At 42.8% G+C, this 26,665-nt stretch overlaps 1 protein-coding gene across 1 annotated transcript in view; it reads right to left on the bottom strand.

The window, feature by feature from the left end:
• The window catches only part of ncanb (neurocan b), a gene marked incomplete at its 3' end in the record, with an annotated part of 124,565 nt that overhangs the window by 73,522 nt on the left and 24,378 nt on the right, over positions 1-26,665 (bottom strand). Inside the window, exons 2-4 of the mRNA XM_034216250.1 lie at positions 17,516-17,598; positions 2,552-2,781; positions 2,294-2,462 (exon numbers count right to left, since the gene is read on the bottom strand). Of these exons, the coding sequence (XP_034072141.1) occupies positions 2,294-2,462; positions 2,552-2,781; positions 17,516-17,588 (472 nt within the window). The remainder of the gene's footprint in view (positions 1-2,293; positions 2,463-2,551; positions 2,782-17,515; positions 17,599-26,665) is intronic.

Below are 26,665 nucleotides of genomic sequence, written 5' to 3'. Positions count from 1 at the left end.
GCTGCAGAAACTCTCCTCTCTACTCTTTCATCCTCTCTGGACTCTCTCTGTCCTCTCACATCTCGGCAGGCTCGTCAGTCCCCTCCTGCTCCCTGGCTAAATGACGCACTGCGTGCTAATAGAACCGTCCTTAGGGCAGCAGAGCGGAAACGGTGGAAATCCAAACACCGTGACGACCTCCTAACCTATCAGGCTCTCCTCTCCTCTTTCTCTGCTTCGATCTCTCAGGCAAAAAGCACTTTCTTTCAAGATAAGATCCAATCTTCCTATTCCAATCCCAAAAAACTATTTTCCATCTTCTCCACCCTCTTGGACCCTCCCAAAGCCCCTCCCCCCTCCTCACTTCTGTCAAGCGACTTTGTTATCCACTTTGAAAAAAAGGTTGATTATATTCGCTCTTCTTTTTCTGACTCACCTTTACTCACCGCTGGGTCACCAGACCCTTCTTCCACCAACACACTAACCTCCTTTTCCCCTCTCTCTCCAAGTGAGGTTCTTACCCTCATTACCTCTGCCCGCCCTACCACCTGCCCTCTGGACCCTATCCCTTCAAACCTCCTTCAGACTATCGCTCCTGATATTCTACCGTTCCTCTCCCATTTCATCAACACTTCTCTAACTTCTGGTCACTTTCCAAACAGTCTCAAGGAGGCAAGAGTAAACCCTCTCCTAAAGAAACCCACTCTCAACCCGTCTGATGTTATAAACTATAGGCCTGTCTCTCTCCTCCCGTTCCTGTCTAAAACACTTGTACGCGCTGTCTTTAAACAACTCTCCTGTTATCTCCATCAGAACAACCTTCTGGATCCGCACCAGTCTGGTTTCAAGGCAGGTCACTCCACAGAAACTGCTCTCATTGCTGTCACTGAGGAACTGCACACTGCCAAAGCAGCATCCCTCTCCTCTGTCATCATCCTGTTGGACCTGTCTGCTGCATTCGACACGGTGAACCATCAGATCCTCCTTCGCACTCTCCAAAAACTTGGGGTTTCAGGCTCTGCACTTTCCCTCCTCACCTCATACCTCAAAGACCGTACCTACAGGGTAACTTGGAGAGGGTCTGAGTCCGACCCTTGTCAATAAACTACAGGGGTCCCTCAGGGCTCTGTTCTTGGTCCCCTCCTCTTCTCCCTGTACACAAACTCGCTCGGATCAGTCATTAGCCCGCATGGTTTTTCATACCACTGCTACGCTGACGACACCTAATTAATTCTGTCCTTTCCCCGCTCAGACCCAGGTCGTCGCATGCATCTCTGCTTGTCTAGCTGACATCTCTCAGTGGATGTCTGCTCATCACCTCAAGCTCAACCTTGACAAGACTGAGCTGCTTTTCCTTCCGGGAAAAGATTGTCCCACTCTTGACCTGACTATTAACATCGGCACCTGTTGTTTCCCCGACTCAGACTGCAAGGAATCTGGGTGTGATCCTAGATAACAACCTGTCCTTCACTGCAAACATTGCTGCTACAACCCGTTGCTGCAGATACACGCTTTACAACATCAGGAAGATACGTCCCCAGCTGACACAGAAAGCGACGCAAGTTCTGGTCCAGGCTCTCGTCATCTCACGCCAAGACTACTGCAACTCCCTCCTGGCTGGTCTACCTGCATGTGCCATCCGACCTCTGCAGCTCACCCAGAATGCAGCGGCTCGTTTGGTCTTCAACCTTCCTAATTTTTCACACACCACTCCGCTCCTCCGCTCCCTTCACTGGCTTCCGGTAACTGCTAGAATCCACTTCAAGACACTGGTACTTGCTTAACATGCTGGGAATGGATCTGGCCCTTCGTACATCCAGGACATGGTTAAACTGTATACCCCAGCGCGTGCACTACGCTCTGCATCAGCCAAACGACTCGCTGCACCCTCGCTGCGAGGGGGACCCAAGTTCCCATCAGCAAAAACACGTGGGTTTGCTATCCTGGCTCCAAAATGGTGGAATGAGCTCCCCATTGACATCAGGACAGCAGAAAGCTTACACACCTTCCGGCGCAGACTGAAAACTCATCTCTTTTGACTCCACCTCGAGCAATAGAATTATTAACAAAGCACTTATATACTAATAAAGGACTGGCTTATCTAAAGCCAGTTGAGTGGCACTTGAAATGTTTGGCTCTATGAAACCTGATGTACTTATATGATTCTGTTTTCTTCAAGGTTGTGTCTTCCTGGTCGAATGTACTTATGTTAAATGTGACAAGCTTACAGCTAGGTTTTCTCTATCTTGACATAAACCACTCCATGTGTGACTTCAATTTAAAGCTTCCTTTATCAGAAAGAAAATGTATTTACCTGTGACCTCCAGGGGAACTGTGTCCTGCTCATCGTTGATGCCCACCACGACCTCACAGCGGTACAGGCCCGAGTCGCTGGAGCGCAGCCCTGACAGAGCAAGACTGGCATTGTAGCGGTTCTCATTGTAACCAGGCAACATCACACGACCCTGAAAGGCCTTCTTCACCTGCAGGGAGGGAGAGAGAGAGGGGAGTAAGAATGAGACCACTTCACACCAGATATTTCCCACATGCCCGCCTTGAGTGTTTACTTTACCTTGACCACATTGTCTTTAGCCACCAGGACCGACTGCTCCTTCTGCAGGCCGTCGGAGCCTCTCTGGCCCCAGACCTTGGTCCACTTGATCCGGGGGGGCTCATGGGATGAACTGGCCCCGGGGCGCAGGGTGAAGAGGCAGGGGAGGAGAACAGCTTTGGACATCTCCTCGCTAATGGTCTGATGGGTCACTTTCCGCATATTCACCATGGTGTCTGCGTCGGTTACGCCTGACAAGAGAAAAAACAGAAGAGTCAATCAATGCAGTCTTGTAAATTAAGCCACTTGACGTTGCTTCTCATTACACTGAGAAGTCGTGAGTTAATTTCTTTTTGATGGAGAAAACATGCTCTCCTTCAAGGTTCCTTTGTTCTATCCGATCCTCCTGGTTGTGGAGTAAAGGGGACAGAACAGAGGCTCACTGTGGCGCTCTGCTTATCGGACATTGATCCAACAAACCATTACTGGGCTACCTGAACAGTGGGAGGCAGGGCAGGACCGTGGAGGATATCAAAAGTCCTTTCATATCAATCAATACCAACCCCCTGTTTGCAGCTCAAAGCACCACCACCACCATAAAGATATAAATATTACTTTCATCAAAACAACTGATGACAGAGAGAAACGTTGTCATTATAAATACATTCAGAGTGCGGTTTCGTTTCGAAAAGCTCTGGTATCAGATGTTTCTTTCAGTAAAATATTCCACTGCATTTTCCTTTGTTGTCATTTCTTCCAATTTACACTGACGGATTCACATTATACATTATCATCATAACCTACCCTAATCCTGTGTCACCTTGGCTGAAAAGACAGCGGTGGCTCATTTACATTAGAGAGGGGGGGATGTGAATTTCCCTCAGTAAAAACAGTGATACAGGTTATCATCTCTGAGCTCTATCTGCTTCAGTGTGCACAGTATGTGAATGAGGTTTACCTGTAAAGCCTAATCTCATCCTTCTCTAACGCCCTTATCAATTACTACTGAAAATGCCGGCCAAAAATGTCACTACTTTAAATCAAATATGCCTCAAAGCCCAGCATCAATGCATGGGTCTTCAAACAGCTCACCGCTTTTTTAGCCACTTAAAGGTGGGGTAGGTAAGTTTGAGAAACCGGTTCGAGATACACTTTTTGTTATATTCCACGGAATGCTCTTAACATCCCGATAGCAATGAATATTTTAAGTGCTTTGACAAAAAATCCATTAAAAAAACGTCATCTGTGGAAGCCGTAATACTGTAAAAAGTCAATCATTTGAGCCGGCCCGGCTAAAGTAACTGGATGGCCTACCTGCCTGTCAGCCTTCCATCTGTGCACAAACTTATCTCGTGCCCTCATTGGTCATGTGCGCGTTCGTGTGTGTTGGAGGAAGGGCTCTGTAAGGAAGTGGCAGATTTTTTCCGGCTGTGTATTTTCAAATTCTAGGGCACTCGAGCCGGTTTCTCCAAAATTACCTACCCCACCTTTAAGCATTGTGTGATAGCAGCGACTTTCTGTGAGTTAGTGCAAGATTTTGGTCCAGGTTGATATATTTCAGTAACTGTTAGACAGACTAGCAGGCAATTTAGTCCTGACACTCTCCAGAGGATGACTCCTACTGACTCTGGCTATAGCCCCTGACCGTTTTCTCTTGTGCAAACATTAGGATGACATTTGTGGTTTTGAGTGAAGCAAGACATGATGAATAGAAGAGGGAAAAGAATGAAAGGATATAAAGAAGCTCTCCCCAAGAGGGCGGCCCAGTTAAAAGGTGGAGAAAATGTGCCGATTGATTTATTTTCAATTGTGTCAGTTCCCACTGCACAATTTGTGTGTGTCCTGCTCCCTTACTGTGTGTTTGCATGCATGTTAAAACGCTACAGAGACCACGCCTCATGTCTGTAATTAAATGGCAATATTTTTCAAGCGGTCAAATACACACCGCAGAATGAGTCACTCAACCTTTCTGTCCTTCATTCATTCATTGTCCTCCCTCCTTCTCTTTCTCCTCTTCCTCCCCCTCAGTACGACCACCTGCCAGGTTTCAGATGAGCATTTCAGTTCTTCATTTATTTTTCATCTGGAAAAAGTGTTTTTATGGTTTATCTTCAGCCTATAGATAAAGCTGCGTTTTTGGTTTTCTTTCAGGATAAGATCTTCCCCTCAGCCATGCATAGAGAAATTCACTTCATGATTCAGATCAACTTTAAATCATTACCTCATCTGTGATTGCCCATTTTGCCAATGTGTGTTGGAGTGTGTGTGCACTGGAAAGCTTTTAAATGCAAACAAAATAAAATATATCTTCTGCTAGACCAATGAAAGCACATCCTCACACAAACGTAACATAAGCACAAATACACATCTTTGAAAGCCTCATTTTGTATCCCTAGCTGTATGGTTTGACTTTTGACGCAGACGTATAGATTGCTGTCATTGCTCCTGCAGCTGTTATGCCGTTACAGTTAAGGGTTTGAGTGCCTCTACACTGATAGCTTAACATCAGCCCTCCCATCCTATCTTCTCCTCCCAACAGACGCATGGACACACACACCCTCACATACCCTCTTCTTCCCCTTGCCCCAGTATCGTCATCTTAGACAAGCGCTACTTGTCTAACTCCCCCGACGACTGATCTATGTTGCTCTGCATCGCAGCATCGAAAGGATTTGTGCTCTGAAATGGCCTCTCGTTTCCCACTCGAGAGCATTTCAGCCCGCCAAGTGAGGTGACCTGAAGCAAAATGCACGAGGCTTTCAAAAACAGTGGGATGAGAGGAGAGGAGATGAGAGGAGAGGAGAGGTGAAGAATAACAAGGAAAGTGATGTGGGTTGGAAAAAATGTCCTTTATCCATTTTTGATTTCTTCTGAGAAAAAAGGCATACTAAAAGAATGGTTCTACATTTCTGGATAAAAAACTCTTGGTTGAGGCTGAAATGGAACGTTTTTTTTTATCAGTCTCATGTCGGTCCATCAACGATGACATGTCCCTTAACAAAATACACGTAATTGCACCTGTTTAGGTCACTGGTTGTGATTTTAGAAAAGAACAGAACAAGGTGGGCTGTTTTCACCTATTTCCAGTCTATATGCTAGGTTTGCTAGATTTAGATTTAGATTTAGGTTTTATCAATCTTTTCATCAAATTCTGAGCAAGAAAGTAAATAAGCATATTTCAAGAAACGTTGAACTGTTTTCTTATGTTTCCTAAAGGTTACAGGTTACTGTTAACAAATCAAGCTTCCCTAATACCAGTTGCATAGAATCATTATTTATAATGATAACAGTTTATTTGTCACAATTCAGATTTGTTTCTAATTCTAGATCTTGTTGGATTACCATTTCCAGTTTTATGGCACTTCAAATACTTTAGTGCCAACATGTTAAAAAGGACAATTATGTGAGTTACACTTGTTGACCACAAACTATTGATCTAAAGATAGATTGTATCCCACAGAATCTGCAATAGGAACAGGCGAACAGGAAAATGTATTCACTTTTGAAATTGTTTAACTTGATAGCAGTGGCATTGTATTTTTCTCTCACACTGTCAGAGGAATGCTGCCGGGAAGAGAAACTAGCAAAATGGACTGCAGCATAACACAGTGGAGGATTGTGAGCGCCAAGTGATGGATGGATGCAAGTGAGGAGAAATACAAAACAAAACAAATGAAGGAAAAGGCTCAAAATGGGTGAGTAACCGGGAAATTGAGGTGATGCGATGTGGAAAATAAGTCAAGAGGAGGTGATGGAAAGAGTAAAGATGCACTTTTGTGATTCAGCGGGAGGTGTGTTAAAACTGACGTATTGACACATTCATGCACACACACGAGCACATCCTTTATAAAAAGCTATCTCTTTTTACTCCCTGCTGTCACCCTCTTTGCTTTATCCCCCTCGAGGATGCAGCACTCATTTCTATTTACCACACACTCATGCATGTGCCCCTCCCTCTCAAACTCAAACTCAAACACACACACACACACACACACACACACACACACACACACACACACACACACACACACACACACACACACACACACACACACACACACACACACACACACACACACACACACACACACACACACACACACACACACACACACACAACAAATACTACTAGAAAACAAACAAACTGTAATTTCCTAACCACTTTGCCGAGAGCTTGCTATAAACAAAAACAGGCAAATGTATTCTCCGGCTAAGAAGCATCAATAATGTTTAATCTGCTTGCTAGTTTCTTGCAAGGTTCCACCTGGATAAGCACCATTTTGGTAACATTAAGCTGCTTATGTTGCAAATAGAAAGACAGTGCCACAAATGAAAGCAAACAAGCTCTACAATCACAGTGGCATTTATATCACCTATCCCCCTTTCACTCTTTCTGTCCACTTTATTTGGACACATATTCGTCTTTGTTCCTTCGCTGGTGTTGCAATTTGCACAACTAAATCAAATGAAATCAATTGGAGATCCCCTTTTGAAAGCCTTCATTATATTATAAAGGAGGCCAGGTGATAAAAAACTAAACAAAAAACATTGTTCTCCTTCTCTGTGCTAATGAATGTAAACTAGCGAGGGCCCCAATGCCAGTGCTATATCAAATCTGCATTTAGATGGAAATATTATCACAAGCTTAACCCCACAGAGGCTGTCTTTTGTTTGGATGTCTATCTGTGTTTCATATTGCTTTGTGTCACCCTTTTCTAAAACAGAGATCACCAGGGTGTTGGGTGATTCAAAAGGGGAGGAGCTGCTGGAGCTAAACGTCAGTACAAAAGAACAGTGCTAAGAGAAAAAGCGAATATGTGCTCATTGGATAGTGAAATCTAAGCCAGTCTTACGGGTCCTTTTTTAAATGTTAACAAGCTATCTTTTATTGACCTTGTGCTGTGTCTGTGTCTGGCTGTGTGAGTGTTGAGAAGGGCAGACTATGAGAGGACACACTTTCAACTCCTGCTATATCCAGTGTCTTTCACATAGAGCCTCGTATATCGTCTCTTTTTGTTCTGCTGGTTCACACAGTGGCATCTACGTGATCCATCCGTTGGCCCATCTGTCTTTGCTTTAGAGGTGCTCTCAAATGATTAAACACAGTCGGAGAGCCTTTAGTGTACGTGGCTGGCACAGAGCTGCACACAGGCACAGGGTGGGCGGTAACACATCCTTGACCTTGTCTGCTCCACCAACCTCCCAGTACTCGACCTCCACCCCTGCCCCTTTACCCTCTCTGACCACAAACTCATACAGTTCACCATCGCCTCCCCCGTCCGCCACCCCCCCCCCCCATCCAGGAACATCACCTTCCGTAATGTATGCTCTGTTGATCCCCAGCACCTCTCCGACCTGCTTTCCTCTACTCTCCCCCTGGACTCGAACCTCAGCTCACCCGATGAACAACTCAACCAACGTAATTCCACCCTACTCGCCTCCCTCAACAGCCTGGCCCCCCTCAAAAGGAAAAATGTCACTTTTAAAACCTCCTCACCCTGGTTCACCCCTGCACTCCGTAAGCTGAAGCAAACCGGCCGCCAGCTTGAACGCCTAACCAAGAAATCATCCCTCACAGTTCACCATGAATCCTACAAACTCCATCTCACTACCTACAGAGACGCCCTCACTGCCGCAAAAACTGCCTACCTCTCCACCATCTTTACCGACCCCTCCCATAACCCAGGACCCTCTTCTCCACCGTCAACAAGCTCCTCAAACCCCGTGCTGATACCCTCCCTTCCTCCACTTCCACTTTATGCAGTTCATTCCTCCAGTTTTTCTCTGACAAAATCACTGCCATTAATCTCTCCCTATCCGCTGCATCTGACACACATACATCTCCCCCAGCATCCACCACCACCATTTCTCCCCCCATCTCCCTGGACCTCCCGAGCCCTCCTCCCCACGGCCGCCTCTCCCAGTTCACTCTGGTTACCCCCCCTGAAATACTCAAACTGATCAGCTCCTCCAAACCCACAACCTGCTCCCTTGACCCTCTACCCACCCCTCTACTGAAGTCCTGTCTCCCCGTCCTCTGCCCCTACCTTGTCAACTCCTCCCTGTCCCAAGGAACCGTTCCCTCTGCCTTCAAAACTGCTGCTGTCACTCCCATCCTCAAGAAGGGTCCCTCCTCCCTCAGTAATTACCGTCCCATCTCCAACCTCCCCTTTCTCTCAAAAACAATAGAATGCATTATCTCCAAACAACTCCACCGCCATCTCCAAACCAACCAGCTTTTTGAACCCCTTCAGTCTGGTTTTCGTCCCCACCACAGCACAGAAACGGCCCTCATCAAAGTCCTCAATGACCTCCTCACCTCTGCTGACACCGGTTCCCTCAACATCCTCATCCTCCTCGACCTGAGTGCAGCCTTCGATACCGTGAGCCACACCATCCTGCTTACCCGACTCCAGGACATCGGTATCGAAGGTACTGCACTCAGGTGGCTCCAGTCCTACCTCTCCGACAGATCCCACTTCATCTCCCTCAACAACCACTCCTCTGCCACAGCTTCAGTCACCCAAGGTGTTCCCCAAGGTTCAGTACTCGGCCCCCTCCTCTTCATCATTTACATCCTCCCCCTTGGTCAGATTCTCCGCCAATACAACCTGGACTTTCACTGTTACGCCGACGACACCCAGATTTACCTCAGAACCAAATCCCCCAACAACCCCCCCACATCGAATCCTGTGTGACTGCAATAAAATCCTGGATGCAACACAACTTCCTCAAACTCAACAGCAATAAAGCTGAACTCCTCCTCATCGGCTCCAAATCCACCCTCAGCAAAACCCCCAACCTGACAGTCACCATTGATGGCACCCCTGTTTCCCCCTCCACCCAGGCACGCAACCTTGGCGTTATATTTAACCCCACCCTCTCCCTCGAGCCCCACATCCGTCAAGTTGTAAAAACCTCATTTTTACACCTCCGCAATATTGTCAAACTCCGTCCCTCTCTCACCCGCCCTGCAGCTGAGCGACTCATTCACGCCTTCATCTCCTCCCGCCTTGACTATTGCAACTCACTCCTCTACGGCATCAGCACTACATCCCTCAATAGACTCCAGCGTGTCCAGAACGCAGCCGCCAGACTCCTCACCCACACCAAATCATGGCATCACATCACCCCGGTCCTCAAAGAACTCCACTGGCTCCCCGTTTCACACCGCATCCACTACAAACTCCTGGTCCTCACCTTCAAAGCCCTCCACCATCTGGCCCCCCCCTACCTCACTGACCCCCTCATCCTCTACCAACCACCCCGGTCCCTCAGATCCACCTCAGCCGGTTTGCTTTCCATCCCCAAGGCCAAACTCCGGAGCTTCTGGGACAGAGCCTTCTCTGTGGCAGCCCCGAAGCTCTGGAACTCCCTCCCCAAATACCTCCGTGAGTCTGAGTCCCTCACCCTGTTCCAGTCCCGCCTCAAAACCCACCTCTTCAACTCTGTATCCACAAGCCCCCCCCCCCCTCTCAATCAACTTCCTCCTGACTGCTTTTCTGTTTTTTTTTTTTTTCTTTTTGGCTTTGTCTTTGTCTTTGTTTTTGTTTTGTTTGTCTACCCTCCCTCCCAAATGTAAAGCGTCTTTGGGTTCAAGAAAAGCGCTATAGAAATAAAATATATTATTATTAATGGCATTTTCACTGTAATGGAACACAATTGCAAACATCTTTCCTTGTTCTCTCCCTCGTTTTCATATTCTGTCGCCCTCTTTCTCTTCCCCAGGTGCCCGCGATGGGTTATTCTAATGATAAAGGCCTCTTATTCGTCAATTTGCCCTCATCAGACCTGTCAAACTGCCAGTCAAGAGCTTCCGGGTCTGATGGAGTGCATCCTCTCCTGTCGTAGCCACTCCACTCCTGCTGCCTGCACGTCAGCTGATTATCTGTGTGTGTGTTTGTGTAGACGTGTGTGTAGGTCATAAATCATGACAGATGAGGTGTCTGACAGAGGCTTGCTGTATTAGCTGATCACTATGTTAAGAAATGACAGCTGATGCAAGACAAACTACACTGCAGGTGGGTTAAGAGGCTTTTGCTATTCAAGAGTTGTTTTTTAATCTAAAGAACGATAGATGCTGTTTGATGAATAAGGGAAATGCAGGGGAAGATGAGTACATTGACTCGAAAGAGATGCTTTAACAGTTCAATCATTTTTGTATAAAAGTTTCCATAAAATAGCTAAGAGAAGGTAAAGGTTAAGCTGAGTAGTCTCCAATTGTGAAACAACTATTAGCAGCTCCTTTATATTAGATTACATTCGTACAGTATTACAAAAGTAAACAATTAGGCTGTTAGAAGTAATACTTTAATTTAATTTATATTAACAACTCATTCATCAGAAACACCACTTTCAAAATGTTGAGAGGTGGAGTTGTTTTAACTTCATATTGGGTATTTTAATCAATACAAATATGTTTTTATTTGACCAGTAGGTATTTTGTGTGTACAATCTGCCATGTCACAAGCAACTACTGCAGTACAGAAACTACAGCTGTCAAATCAATGATGTAAAACTAAAATTGTACTTCAGTAAATAGACCTTGCCATGCTTCTTACTTCTGTCATTAAATGAAATAACAAGTGTCTGGATTTCCCATCCTTCTAACAATTTTTGTAATGCAAGTTAGTAGTCTTATTCTATCATTTAAGGAAATAGAAGAAAACCCGTTATTTTCCCCCAGTACAAACACATTGCATTTTTGTTATGGAGAGGTGTCAAAGCAAAAAGGCTGCCAGTTTTCCAGCACCAGGGAGCCGTTGGATGCTCAGTGCCTCGATCAAGGACATCTCGCTAGTGCCCACGCTCCAAGTTCACTCTTTGTATTTATGGTCCAATTGAGATTTGAACGCTGGTTCCGAAAGCCAAATCCACATAATCCCTACAGACTGAGCTACTGCCATCCCTAAGGAAATATTACAAACCAAAGATGAAAGGAAGTTGCTGTTAAACTACTTTTCCAACAATATTTTGGGGAAATCTCGGAAGCAGTTGAATCACTTGATGCCATCTGATATGAATAAAAACCACAAAGAACAGTAAGTGTGGGTTTGTTTGTGTTTGGAGCAGAGGGTCTGACAAATTGCTTGCTTTCCTTATTAAACAAGGATGATGCACAAAGACATGGTGGCGGCCGCTTTCAAACTCAGATGTTCTTTTTCATTTAGAAAGAGCATGCTGAGACTCCCTTTACCAAGCCCAATAAATAACCATGGCAACAGAGGCACCACAAATTGAAGAAATGGGGAAAAGGCTTCTGATCGGGGAAGAAAACACACACAATCACACACACTTTAAAATACGCTTTAGGGGCGGCGTCTTCAAAGAGCAGATCAGAGACTATGCACTGTATAATGTAAACTGAATGAGGGGGATAGTTTCCCCTTTCTCCACTGTGTTTGATCAGTGTTTCCCTGCTGTGGAGACACTTCTGCCCCACAAGCAGTACACACACTGTCAAATATGCAAAGATACACACTCCTAAATTAGGATAAAAAGTTACAGTTGTGCACACCAAGATAGTCCCCACTGAAGTTTTTCTGTGACTGTGTGTGTGCGCCTATGTTTGTCTGACACACTCATGTTGGCTGACTGGGCACAGCAGGTCTGCCAGGCGGACATCACGCAGAGTTTGGAATTGATGCCTTAGTTCATGCTGACATTCACTCGCAGAAAATCTTTTCCCCAAAGCCTCCCTTTCACTCCGAGCAGCTCCTTCTCTATTGTGCTCTATTCCTCATCTCAATGCATTCCGTTATTTCCTTGTTTCGTTTACCTCTCATCTTCCTCTTTTTCCCAGGGTTCCCTTGCGTACATTTAATAAACCTCAAAGACGTTAAAAAATAAAACTATGCATTTATTGACCTGCTTGCACCTGCAGAATCACGCTTCTTATGCTGAGCTAGCTGTACTGTAACATCATGGAGCACTGTAGATGTGGTTTAATGTGGGTTATATTTCCTGTTTATGGACTAGCTGTAGGAATTAGTGCAAGAAAAATGTCAGCCATCTAAACCTTCCCGTAGTTTTTGGCCAAATGAGAATCACTGCGTCAACAAAATGTGACGCTTTGGGTGCAAGTTTCAAAACCGAGACATAGGTTAAAGTCTAGCCACTGAATCTCATCACAATGTAAATTCAACTTCGGCAAAAACTGTGTTTCTCGAGGCTGTATTAATCTACTTTATAACGGAAATAAATATATCAAAACTCATATATTATTATCAATGTTTTTTTTTTAAGCAAAAGGCTTACTAAAAACGAAATCAACATAAGGGGTCACAGTAACATCTGCGCTTCACCTGGCTCTTTGATGTAGGTGTTTTCCAAATGTCTCAATTTCTTTACACTTGCTGCACACTGCAATCATCCCTTTCGACCCAAACTGCCTCCGGTTGTCTCTCCGTCCTCTCTTGATGACAAATACTAGCCATCCCCCTGCAGCTCTTTCTGTCTGAGCTGACTCCTGCACCCGGCCATGTCAGGCTTCACAGGAACTCCCCGCAGGCTGCTGCCGTGACTAATTCTGCAGCGTCTAAAGCATACAGATACATTTATCTTGTGTGGCACAGAGCCAACATTTTTAAATTCATAAACAGAGATACACGCACAGGAGTGCTTGTAGAAAAGTGCATCACTATCATCAACACACACACACACACACACACACACACACACACACACACACACACACACACACACACACACACACACACACACACACACACACACACACACACACACACACACACACACACACACACACACACACACACACACACACACACACACACACACACACACACACACACACACACACACACACACACACACACACACACACACACACACACACACACACACACACACAAAAATCTCATCCCTAATCTGTCCTCCTCCACCTCATCCCACCCTCTTTCCAATCTGTGGGCTGTCAAGCAAAGTGTCACAGGGTGAGCATTAGTGCCAATCCGCCCTGTAGTCCTTTACCTCCCATTGACTATATCTAGAGTCACTCAGCCGAGAAACACAAAATGAAGGAATGGAGAGAACGGCAGCAAGAACAGGAGACATTATGCCCTCAAAAACTCTCCTGAAGCAGAGGCAGGGAAGGTCTATTTACATGACATATCCCCTCTCAGAGGCACATGTGAGTGTGTTATTAGGCTCCTCAGAGATGCTGTGTGTGTGTGTGTGTGTGTGTGTGTGTGTGTGTGTGTGTGTGTGTGTGTGTGTGTGTGTGTGTGTGTGTGTGTGTGTGTGTGTGTGTGTGTGTGTGTGTGTGTGTGTGTGTGTGTGTGTGTGTGTGTGTGTGTGTGTGTGTGTGTGAGCTATAGTCATCACACTCAGAAGTTGGCTGCATAAAATACCTGGCAGATGTAACCTGAGGGTTTCCGCATACAGACACAAAACACACAGAAAGACAGAGAGATTGGCTCCATTTTCATCATCACTTCGCCTGAGAATCTGAGCCCTGAGTCACTGAAAGACCCCGGTGCCAGGTCTGTTACCTCTCAGAAACAAGACAATACAGAGAGGAGCAGACGGTCAGGGAGGCCACAAAGAACACAGAGCAGGCTGTCCAACAAACACACAAACACAGGCTTATACCCACAGATGAAAAAGCAGAAGAATATGAGGAGAGTAGAAAAGGCTACATAAGATTCAGGGATGTGAATTCTTGTATTGCATACATTTCCCTACTGAGTTTTGTAAAATAGACCAAAAAAACTACCAAATAGAAATATACGGAGGTCGTTGAGCGACACATACAGATTACCAAAGTTTCTGTGTAAGTCAATGTATGACCCTATAGTCTTAACCCCTCTCTTTTAATGAAGCCCCTTACATCTTCCCCAGTCCTACTGTCCTTCTCTCAGCTAAATTGTGGGTTTAAAAAGGTCAGTAAAATGATTGTCCAAACAGATGCAGAATGTCACATCTCTCCCCAGAGTTTGGATAACTTGCTGAAATATAATGACAGGATTAAGATCCTAAAGTCCAGTTTATCAGCCAAATCAAAGCAATTTTTAATGAGCACTGCAAAATATACATTAGAAATAAATGTATTTATATTTTACGAAATTGACAATGTATTTCCCTGGCTAAGAGGATGAATGTTAGCCTTGGGAGATCTCAGATTAGTTATTTGTCTTTATACTCGTGTTTTCGACTATTTTTGGAAGTGCTGTTCCAATTACGAGATAAGTGGAAGAATAAATGGGCTGGTGGATAAGCTGTGAAGGTCTGACAAGTTGTAAGATATGAGCACTGTTAAAGAGAGAAACAGAAATAAATGAGAAACGGACGGACTAAGGAATTATTAACGCGACTGAGAAGATCTAACAAGTTATTCTCACAACACTAGCTACTGCTGCGGGCTAGGCTGGCTAGGTGTTGCATTCATTCTGCTAAACTGGCTTTCACTCACTCAGGAATATAGTTTTGTTCCCCTCTATTGGACCATGTAGTGTTGGCAAGTGTTACATATAATATTGCCAGTGAGAAAGACAGAATCTGGCATGAGGAATGTTTACAGAAGTGTGGTAATTGCAGTGTTAGAAGAAGATCCTTTACTTTAGTAAGTACCACAATTAAATAGTAAAAATACTTATTACAAGTAAAATACCTGCATTGTATATCCTACTAAAAATACTAGTATTATCCGCTCATTTAGCAGATACATTGCCACTGTGTCTAATGTATCTATTTTATATACAGTTAGAAAGTTGACTTCAGTGGTTCCCAGAATAGGGATAATGCCTTTGGACTTTTATTATGTAATGTTTATGCTCTTTGCCTCAAACAGTTATTTAAATGAAACCAGATTTGAGAGGTTCAGTGGGGAGATATCTTTGGTATGTTATCTTGTTGTATCATAAGTTTCTGATGTAATAGTTTAATATGAAAAGTAGGAACTTCACCTGGCAAATTAATGTTGTGGATTAAAATGTACAATATTTCCTGAAATTGGCAAAATATGGCAATACTGAAGTTCAAGTACATACAAAATATACACATGTGTAGTGATTCAGTAGATGTACTTCACAGTTTGTTGTCAATATTGTAATGAAAAAGACATGAGCGTTAGAACATACTGTACAGCAAGATCAGGATCTTTCTCACAACATCATCAACACTAATACAAAGGTGCAGGGAAAGGTATTAGGAGGAGCAGCAAAACTTCAATGTGAGATAAAAAAAAAGTGTTTCAGCTTGTGGTCTCATTAAAATACCTTGTTACCACAGCAACATTGTTCTTAATCCGGTGACGGTTGCTGAAGCAGTTTTGACCTTTGAAGAGCATACCAAACTTGCAAATGGATACATGAGACTTGAATTATTCAGTGTGAATACAACAGTTTGATTACGTTTTCACAAGATATTATAAAAAAGGTGGATTACGACTTACTGTTGGGCCTCCAGAAGGTTATTTGGCTTATCTTTAATTGGAAAGACATCCATGATTACCTTTATCACACATCACTCTGCCTCTCATACAGTCTGCTTCCCTACATGCTCCACAACCAGATTTTTAGGCAGATATATCCATCCCAGTTTAATTACACCGCGGACATCATTTATCACATTCTGTGCATTGAAGAGGGTGTGTGACAGAAGGTGGATACAAACTCAGTGTTAACCTCAAGAGGGTGTTTTGAAGGAGAGCAACATTATGATCTGCTTTTAAATGCATAATTAAGTTTCACATACATTTTCATTTGATTTGTAGCAGTACTTACTATAACTATGAATCATGTGGCTTATTGGCCAAATACAGAATCCGATATATCTGAGGCACTAGAGCGGTGCAGTGATGACGTAATATTGTAGGCCGACGCCAAAAGTAAGCATCTTATTGTTGAAAAAAAGATCTGTGGTGAAAACACCTTTATGATACTTACATGTTTTGTTCAGCAGGATAATCACCACAAAACAACACTTTTATGATTTCTTAAGTGTAATTGCAATTGCCTGAAGTGAAACACTGATGTTGGGCTATAAACAAACTACATAACGTTTGAATGGCTGTGCATCAGCACCGCTAACCTAAACAATTAGTGTTTGTGTAATTTAGTAACTTGTAAGCACCAGCTGTTTTTATGACACATAATAGAAGCGTCGGATATTCCTGAAAGGGGTATTTACTGAAGTGTTTTTAGTCGTAAAACAAATTGGAAAATCCTTTAAAATAGTATTAACCAAAGACCTTCTTTTAGGGATTTGACCCACACAGGTTCAAAGTACTGTTGACTTTGACATTGGGGGAACTGGTAGTAGTAAATCATTCCTGCACCACTCTTTAAAGGTGCCCTATTATACTGTTTTTCATCAATATATTAAAGGTCTCAGATATATACAAAACATGTCTCTGAAGTGTTTGGCTCGAAATACTAAACACATCAAGCATTGTAGCATCCCATAATCCCCTCTGTTTCAGCCCCATTTCAAAAGTGCTGATTCTGGGTCTGTTACTTTAGATGAAAATAAGGAGCCACTCTCAACGCCCCTCTGATATTTGGTTAAGAAGAACACAATGGTGCTGTAGGAGGAGATTCAGGTGATAAGGTGGGGGGGGGGGGGGGGGGTTACCTTGGTTAGTTATTGGCTAATTTTTACACAAGCCACAAAAAATCGTTATGACATCATAAAGTGGCCAAAATCTGATCAGCTCATTTTCAGACAGGTTTTTTATATAAATGGATCAGGACACAAAGTGAGCGAATCTTTTTTCCTGAAACTCTCAGAATCTCTCAGAATCTCTTTACACAGAGAGGGCACATGTTTATGTATAAAAGACAGGAAAAAGTGTTTTTTGTATAATAGGTGACCTTTAAAACCAGAAAGTGTTAATAGGCTCCTTTGCAACAGAGAGATTGGTAAAAGGTGTGTCGGGGACTCGGTGCAGATGATTATACAGAGTTATGAACTGTACACAGTCAGCCAGGTGACAGGACTGCCTACAGTTTGATGAGGACTCACCACAGCCCACAGTTTGAAGCAGAAGGAGGGCCAGCAGGGGCTGCAGTCCACACCCAGGCAGAGCGCCCTGCATCCTGCTGCACCTGGAGACAGAGAAGAAGAGAGGGGGGAGCGTGAGTACACAAAGGGAAGTGAAAGCAACACATTACCCTTGTGAGGCTCGTCTGACACACACAGCAGGCTCAGATGAGTCACCAGTTGCAATTCCACTTCATAGGATCTTTTTTTCTCAACGAGAGCCTTAGGATAGCGGGCAGTCGATTCATTTTTCAGTTTAATTTACCCTTTCATAATGTGGGAGTGCTAAAGTCCTCTGGAGCACTTTGAGACTCTAGCTGTGATTAAAGGCTTGTAATGGCTATACAAATATTCTTCACTTAATGTGACCATTGTGTTTGATCTTTTTCAAGTAAAATAAAGACATTTTCTCTTTACTTTACAGACAAATACAATCCCTAATGAAACGTAATAAAGGATTCATTCGTAATGTCTGTACCACTTATTTCCTCTCAGGATCACAAGGTTAAAGCTATCCCCGCATGCACCTGAGAGAAGGCCGAGTCAAACAGACCGTGGTAGACTGGCAACTTTCCCAGTGTTTCATAGACGCAGATGTTCACTTTATACCCTTGCTGTCCAAAACCACTTGGCTCGCATGTCTTTGGACTGAGATCTACACTCACATGGAGCTCATTGTGTTACAACACTGAGCCACTATCTTCAAAGATAAAACTTGATCAAAAAGTTTAAAGCATCTTCACTAAGGTACCGTCATTGTAAAAGTTCGATTTTGTGTAACAGAGCTCCTGCCAGTGTTTGAGACAAAATATCTGGAAGGAAAATCCAATAAAAGGTTTGCTTTTTAAATAAAAGCTTGCTTGTTGATATGCGGTGCAGGATTAACAGAGAAAACCAACTCAGCTGTGTGGCGAAAAAACAAGATTGTTTTTGGCAAAAACAACGGCACAACAGGGAAACTTACTGATGCATTTCCTCCATAGAAACAGCCCGATAAAAGCATGAGAGCCAAATCTAACATGATGGACTTCTGAATTCCCTTGTTGCAAACAGCATGCTGAAAGCTCTGCCAAGCAGATACAAATATCAAAGCTGTCATATTAAAACATAGAACAATCTCACTTTGAGAGCCAGGTTGACAGGAGCCGTCTATGGTATGTCTGCATAGATTTGATTGTCATGGTCTTACACACCCACCTTGTTTTCCCTTTAATTCCCCAAAGAAAGTGACTTGTTTTGACGCGGAGCAAAACAAATAGATCTTGAAGTGACTATCTCAGTGTAAATCGTGGGGCTGAATATTTCTTAGCCGTATTGTATTCAGTGTACTTTTTTTTAATCTGTCTAGGGGTTTGGCTGCTGGTAGTGGAGATGCTGGACACAGATAGCCAGTGTCAGTTACAGCAGTGTTGGTCACTCTGATTCAATCTCAAAGGTAGCCAAGGAGAAAAACACTAGCCCTGTACCAGACACCTCTGATGTGTCACGGCTGAATGGAAGTGTGTGCAGACTTCACATTAAGTCCCTTAGGGGTTTAATATAAATTACAACTGCACTTAAATGTATCTTAGTATAAGCTCTTTACATGATACATCTTCATATAAGGCAGCGTTTCTCAAAGTGTGGGGCGCAGAGATGTGATAGGTGGGTCACGAAATACAAAATAAAAAAATAATTTTTATTTAAAAAAAATAAAATTCTTATTTTTTTTTCACACTGGTGGAATATCAAAACAACGGCTCGCCCGGGGTGCAAAACGCATCAATGAAAGCGACCCTCTACCACACAAAACAACACCTGTAAATAACCCAATTTGTGTTCTTTGAAATTGAAAAGGATATTGCATTGTGTTTGTTACTTTCGTTGCAGTTGTATGTCTTAAGTGTAATTTGGCATGCTTTTATTTTGAAGGCGAGTTTACGCTGATGACAGTTGTCGCTATGGAAACAAGAAACGTTTCACAGCGGGCGGAACCTGTCATAAATTCCGCGATAATAAAGCCCACCCATTTAGAGGCAAGATATGATTGGTCAATTGTACTGTCATTTGACATTACTCTCTCTTCAGTTACTATAGCGGGCCCTCTGTGAATTCATAGCTGGACGTCCAATCAGCTCCTGTCTTCACCTCGCAGAGACGAGCTTCTTTCATTTAACCCTTCACATTCAAACAGAAACTGAATAGGCAGATTCAAAGGATTTATTTCTTTGGAAATGTTATTTTAAATACAATTTAATCAAGTTATTATTTGTAAAACTAATGACAAATATTACTAAAAACTAAAAAGATATATAAAGAAAAAAAAAAATATTTTTAATCCATCCATCCATCCATCTTCTCCCGCTTATCCGTGGTCGGGTCGCGGGGGTAGCAGTTCCAGCAGAGAGCCAAACTTTCTTTTCCCTGGCGACATCAACCAGCTCTGACTGGAGGATCCCAAGGCGCTCCCAGGCCAGCGAAGATATATAATCCCTCCACCTGGTCCTAGGTCTACCCCTTGGTCTCTTCCCAGCTGGACGTGCCTGGAACACCTCCCTAGGGAGGCGCCCAGGTGGCATCCTAACTAGGTGCCCAACCACCTCAACTGGCTCCTTTCGACGCGAAGGAGGAGCGGCTCAACTCCGAGTCCCTCCCTGATGACCGAACTTCTCACCTTATCCCTAAGGGAGACACCAGCCACCCTGCGGAGAAAACTCATCTCGGCCGCTTGTATCCGCGATCTCGTTCTTTCGGTCATGACCCATCCTTCATGACCATAGGTGAGGGTAGGAACGAAAATGGCCCGGTAGACAGAGAGCTTTGCCTTCTGGCTCAGCTCCCTTTTCGTCACAACGGTGCGGTATATTTTTTTAATGTTTTATAATATTATTTTGTAGAATATTTTAGGCCCTCAGAGACAGGCTCGCCACTGGTAAAAATCTCTCATACACACATGTGAAACGCTCTCACACACACAACAGCGTTGCAGTCGGGAAGAAAAGCAATGTGGAGCGAGAGAGCGAGAGAGCAAGAGAGAGAGAGAGCACACCTTTATCTATTTAATAAAGTTGTAAAAACTAAAGTAAGAAATCATTCCAATGTGTACTATAGGACAGTATAAAGTTTAAAAGGGGAGGGATTAGTCAAATATGCATAAATAAAAAGAAATAATGCTAACTAGGTAACATAAGATAAGAATAAACAAGTTTAAATGATTTGTTGTGATCATATTCTACAGATGTTTGGATTATTGAAAAGTATACAGCTCCCTTTCATCTGAGTGTTGAGAGCTGTATCCATAAATTCATGTTGGGCTCAAAGTAGGGCTGCTCGATTATGGCAAAAATCATAATCTCGATTATTTGGGTCAATAATTGATATCACGATTTAAAAAAACGATTAACCATTTACTTTGAAAACATCAATTTATTGAAGAAAATCATTTGAAAAGTATGTTTTTAACAGTTGATTACCCTGAACTTTAAGTATAATTCAACTGAAAAACCTATTTTAAAAAAATATAATCGTTTTATTTCGATTATGTTGTTTTCATAATCGTTGCAAGCCAAAATCGTAATTGCGATTAAAATACGATTTAATTGAGCAGCCCTAGCTCAAAGTGCACCAGATTGATGCATTTAACTTCAACATTTAAAAAAAATCTTCCTGGGGGTGCATGCCCCCGGACCCTGCCTAGAGGATGGGATGTCCACCACCAAATAAAGCAGGTTAAAATAATTAAATTGCATATATTTTATTTTAGTAAACACTGAAAACGGGTCCCACAGACCCAAACAGCACACAAAGGTTAAAGGTAGCATATAATAATGTTAAAATGTGCTAAATATATACACTGCAAAAAAACAAAAAAGAGGAGTAAAAGTAGCTCACGACTTGTTTTATTTTTTGAAAGTAGCTCTCATCCTAAAAAAGGTTGGAGACCCCTGTTATAGAACGATACATTTGACAATTTTAAGCTTGGCCTACCATTTTATTGGAGCGATGAGGAACAGGTGGGGCTTGAAAAGGCCCACCTGTTCAAAGTGGGGAATGACAGAAAAAGTTCGAGAACCACTGATATAAGGTAAGTATAAGTAGTGTACTTCAATATAGAGCAATTATTGTATAATGGCCCATTAAGGAGGAGATTGATTTTATGTTAGTCTGTTGTCCACGATTTGTCTTTCTTTCTGTTAAGAAGATGGTGTGTGTAGTGGCACTGAGGGTGACATATTGGCCTCTTTGGTGTGACCTTTGTTTGCTACGAAAAAGGTTGCTTTATTAACAGCAGTCTTCAAACCTCAAAGAAGCACTTTTGGCCTTAGTGGTGCAAGTTTTGTTCTAAGCGTTTTGATTTAGTAGTGTGTCTTCCTACTTTTAACCGACACTTAAATGTTTTATTTGCCACAACAAGTGAGGCTCTTAACTGCCAACTAAGATTACTCTGACAAAGACTAAACAGGACATCATTCAAGTACAAAAGCAGAATTCTGGTAAGCTGGCAAGAGTTTCTCATCATGGTGAAATGTACAGAAAACATTGGCTACCTCAAAGGTATGAAAACATAGTCTACATTTAAAGCCATGTGTACAATTTACTATGGAAAACCATTGGAATTATTTGGTTTAATCAAGTTCCTGTTGAAGTTTCTATAATTGTCATAACAGGGTTATTTCATGACAAAGTTCAATCTGTAAAATGTTGTAACTGTAGTCTTTCTAATTTGTTGCTTTGTGGCAGGGAATACATTATCATGGGGGTAGTCCTAATTAGTGTCAAGATGCAAAACAAGTTTAATATCACATTTGATAGTGTGTTTTTGTTGTTGCCAATATAAGGTTAAATGTTGTACCACTATGATGAATTACCATATACTGTATATTAGAATGTGTTAATACCAACTGCATAGCTTCTCTCTCTTTAGGTCATCAATAGCAGATACTCAAGGGTCAGAGTCGTGTTTACTGTGATCTTGCTTTTATACTTAATTCTCTACTCATCATCTTTATAGCACTCTTAACCCCTGCTTCTTTCTTTTGCCTCCTCTTACATTTGCTGTAATGTAGTGAATTGAAAATGCAACAATATAATAAGCTTTTACTGTTTTATACCTTACTCTCCCATTATCTATTTGAATTTTTCTAGCAAGTTAGCAGTTGTTTCAGCAAGTCTTGCCACTTATCTTTCCTAACACCCCTTTTTCCTGATTTCATATATAAGGTTATCATTCAATAACTTGTGGAATCAGTTACAAGAATTCTAGGACACATTTTTAAAGTGTGTGAGGTTTACAGTACGTCATGTGACAGACAGTATGTCATGTGACAGGCAACATGCTGTGAGTGTCATTTCAACACATCCGCTCACTTGCGTCAGACCTGACATACAAACCCACAGAGAGCCTAGCTGCTGACACAGTAGCCTCTACAGTACGGATGGGCTTTGGCATCCGCTGAACACTGTCCCTGAACAGTGATTGTCCAATCATAGCATAGCAACCGTAACTAAGCACGGCAGGCCTGTCAAGCTTTGATTTTGCTGAAGCAGTGTGCATGGTGCTGTAAAAGGAGTAATACTTGTCATTTTCAGAGTTTATATTTGTATGCAACACTTGGATGCTATTTTATAAACAAACTCCAAAGCCACACCTGCGTGACGCCTCGGACTGAGAGTCAGGAGGAGCTCTCCTGCTGTTTGTGCGATATCCGCCGGAAATATCTAGCAAGATCTCATGTCAGCTCAGTACACTGTTCCCTATCCAGCCTGTGTCACAGGAATGTGGCAGACAGACAGATAGATGGCTATAGACAGACAGGCAGCCTAAAAGACAGATATGCACGCTTAAAAGAATGTACAAAGCCAAGCAGATGCATTTTTAAGTCAAAGACCAGCCTATATCAGCGTTTTATGGTAAAATCTGGTCCAACCCATCTGTCATCTCATCCTTATCTCACCTTTTACCTCATTCTGTCTGTCTGTATTTGGAAAGATGACGCTGACAATCTGAATCTGCCAACTTCTGTACCCATGACTTCAATTTCTTATGTTGGTTCTTTCCTTTCCTTTCCTTTGCTCCTCTCAAATTGCCCCGTCACTCTTGCCTCACTGTGGTGCATTATTCAGAGGGATCATTAATCACTCCGGCTGCCCCGCCTGTCACTCCATCAGAGCACACGGCTGTTCCTGATGCACATGCACACATTTGATACACACAATAGCACCGGTTCCACAGGGGGAGTTAGTCCCATCAATGTATGTGTATAAGGCCCTTAGAGTGAGACATGAGGGTAGCCTTGGAGTGACAAAAGGCTGTTTTCCTTCGGGGAGGATATAACCAGGGTTTCAGGACCTGTCACACCGTGTGATACATAAATGGCTTTAGCGGCTCACATTTTCTGCACTAGCAGTTGGTCATGTGTTTGCACCTGTCTTACAGCATGGTGGTTTCTTGTGTAGCTTGGGAGTAACTATACAAAATAAAAGCAACAGCTTAATGTTTGAGCATATTCAATATTATAAAACTTGTATGAGGTGGAGCAGCAGGACACCGTTTCACAGAAAAGGAAGAACAGAACAGGACATGCTATGAAAGAGATAATACTAGATGAGTCATTGCTAACTCACTGAACTACAAAAATACAGTCAAATACAGAGAAAGGAATAAGGACTGGGGATACAGAAGAAATATAGAGAGAGGAAAGGTGAACACAGAGGTGGTGAGTGAAAGAATGATGGAGGTAAACAAGTGGTGGGATGTCGACAGGAAGCAGGAAATAAAGACAGGAGGAAGTAAGACAAAGAGAGTGAGATTTTAGTCACTATTCCACTTTTTTTTTCCTCACTATTCCACTTTTTTTCCTCTCATCTTTTTAAAACTAGTTTTCTTTTTGTATTACTTTTAACATAGTATATTTTAATATTGTTTTAATATTGTCTGCTTATCTGTATTATTGTGTTGCATTGTTGGAGAAGCCTGTGACCTAAGATTTTCAACGACATAATTACTAGCTATGTTAGTTTGACAATAAAGAACCTTGAACCTTGAGAGACGGGAAGAGGTACAGGGAAAACCAAAGCTTATTTCCGCCCAACTCAAATGCCAAGCCTGAGAGGGTGGAATCTTAAGCAACCATACATTTCCCCTGATGCTTTGCTAGGCCTGCCGCTGTATGTATACGAATGGGAGCTTGTAGTCCTATGTGATGGGATATGGCACAGATCCCAACAAGAACAAGAAATCATCAGGTTCAGAGACCACCGTATGTGTGAGCTAGGGACAGTTTCATTCCACACAAACTCACACATTCAGGAAATAAGATTTTGCTTCCTGCCTGAGAGGCTGAAGATGATGCAGGTTATGAGGGAGGAGAACTTGCAATCGCTCTGCATTATAATGAAGTCTGCAATATTATGGAAATGGAATATGCCATGTACAAAATACCTATGGGAATGCAAATGTACTTGTGCACTTACAGTGTGAATGAAGTCTGAATGACATGGGCAGATGCTCCTGTGAGTGTTGAGCACATGCATGCATGCACATGATACAGACTCATCAGGGCATACATCTGTGCAGACATCTCAACTCAAAACACACTCCAATGCTTTGTAGATGATTTGTAAGTGCTTTTATTTCATAGGATTTTGGTTTTATTTGTATATTATTTCCCCTTTGTTATATTTCAATTGAAGCATTTTATTTAATTCAAAGCACTTGGTAATTGTTATTTGGAAAGGTACAATACAAATGCAGATTTTTATTAACACTGCTATGCCTGAATGAGAAGCTACTCGTGCTCACTTGAAAAGGTGCAGTTAATCAGGAGTTTTGCAAAGACGGATGGAGAGATGAGAGAAAGGAAGGAGAGAGGAAGGAATGGATGGGATGAGACTGTTCTCGCTCCAGCGTTATCGCCATGGAGCTGAAAAGTGCTGTCAATTACTGTGAAGTGTTTCGCTGCACAGTCTTCGCCCAAACCCACACATAGTGCATTTATTAAGTGCTTGTGTTGGTTCAGATGCTTTTTGCTTTATGTCTCCAATTCGAATAAACATGATGGTCCACATGGCAAAGGGAAAGAGAGAAAGAGAGACCAGCTGCTGACCAGCTCCACCACACAAAGCGGGGGTGACATTGCTGAACACCCTGATGTTGCAGAGTGGGAATAAGCCTCAGGGCTGCCCAGAACTATATAGAAACCCATTACTTACAGCTGAAAACCACCCAGGTCTCTCTCATTCATACAGCGCTCCCGCCCACCAGCCAGCAGCCAGCTCAGCCAGCTCCCTGTATAATGGTCGGCTGGAAGCAGAGCATCACCTCTTCCTTTCTGTGAAACATATTACCTAGCTCTCTGTGGCCAGAAAGGGTGAGCTCATCCTAAATTACATGTGGATAAAAAAGGCATAAGGAAAGAGAATGATACGGAGTGAAATATTCTCCACTGAGAAAAGAAAAGGGGAAAAAAGTAAAAGGGATGGAGAGAATAAGGGATGGAGAGAGAGATTCCTCTGAAAAATGAGGTTGCAGAAAGCTTTTTACGTGCAGGAAAGGGTGGCCAGGCAATTTCCAAATGTCTGAGACTTCTCATTTGCCGGGCTGCAAAGCCACTTTATATGGTGGCAAATGTTAAACTTGTTCTGGGCACATCAAGGTCCCCTTGGCCGGCTGCATGTCGTCCCCCGGAATATGAATGTGGCTTGAGATGAGGGTACAGGAATAAAATTGTTTCGACACCTCGTACACTAGAGTTTAAAAAGTCAGTGTATATCTTTAAGGTTCACACTGACAAAAGGCTGTCTTATTCCGCACATATGTGTATGGAGATTTGGATGAAGGTAACATTTGAGAATGATTCACTGTTCAGTCTCAGTGCTGCATGCTTTTGACTGGATAAATGTTAGAGCGTGCAATCATTGTACTTATCAATTCTTTCAATTAACAAATTCATTTTTTGTGAATTTAATCTACGAATGGTTTAAAAAGCGACAAATACTCAATACAGGTTCCCAAAGTCCAAGGTAACGTGTTCAGATTGTTTCATTTCAACCCAATATCCCAAACCTGACAAAGAAAAAATCGTCAATTTTTTTCAATATTGTTTGAGATTTTTAACATTAAAACATGTTGTCAATTTCCTATTTCCACTACTC

The sequence above is a fragment of the Gymnodraco acuticeps genome, unplaced genomic scaffold (assembly GCF_902827175.1).
Source record: "Gymnodraco acuticeps unplaced genomic scaffold, fGymAcu1.1, whole genome shotgun sequence".
NCBI classification, from domain to species: Eukaryota; Metazoa; Chordata; class Actinopteri; order Perciformes; family Bathydraconidae; genus Gymnodraco; species Gymnodraco acuticeps.
Note: the sequence above shows the minus strand (reverse complement) of the source record. Positions and strands in the feature narration are given on the sequence as shown.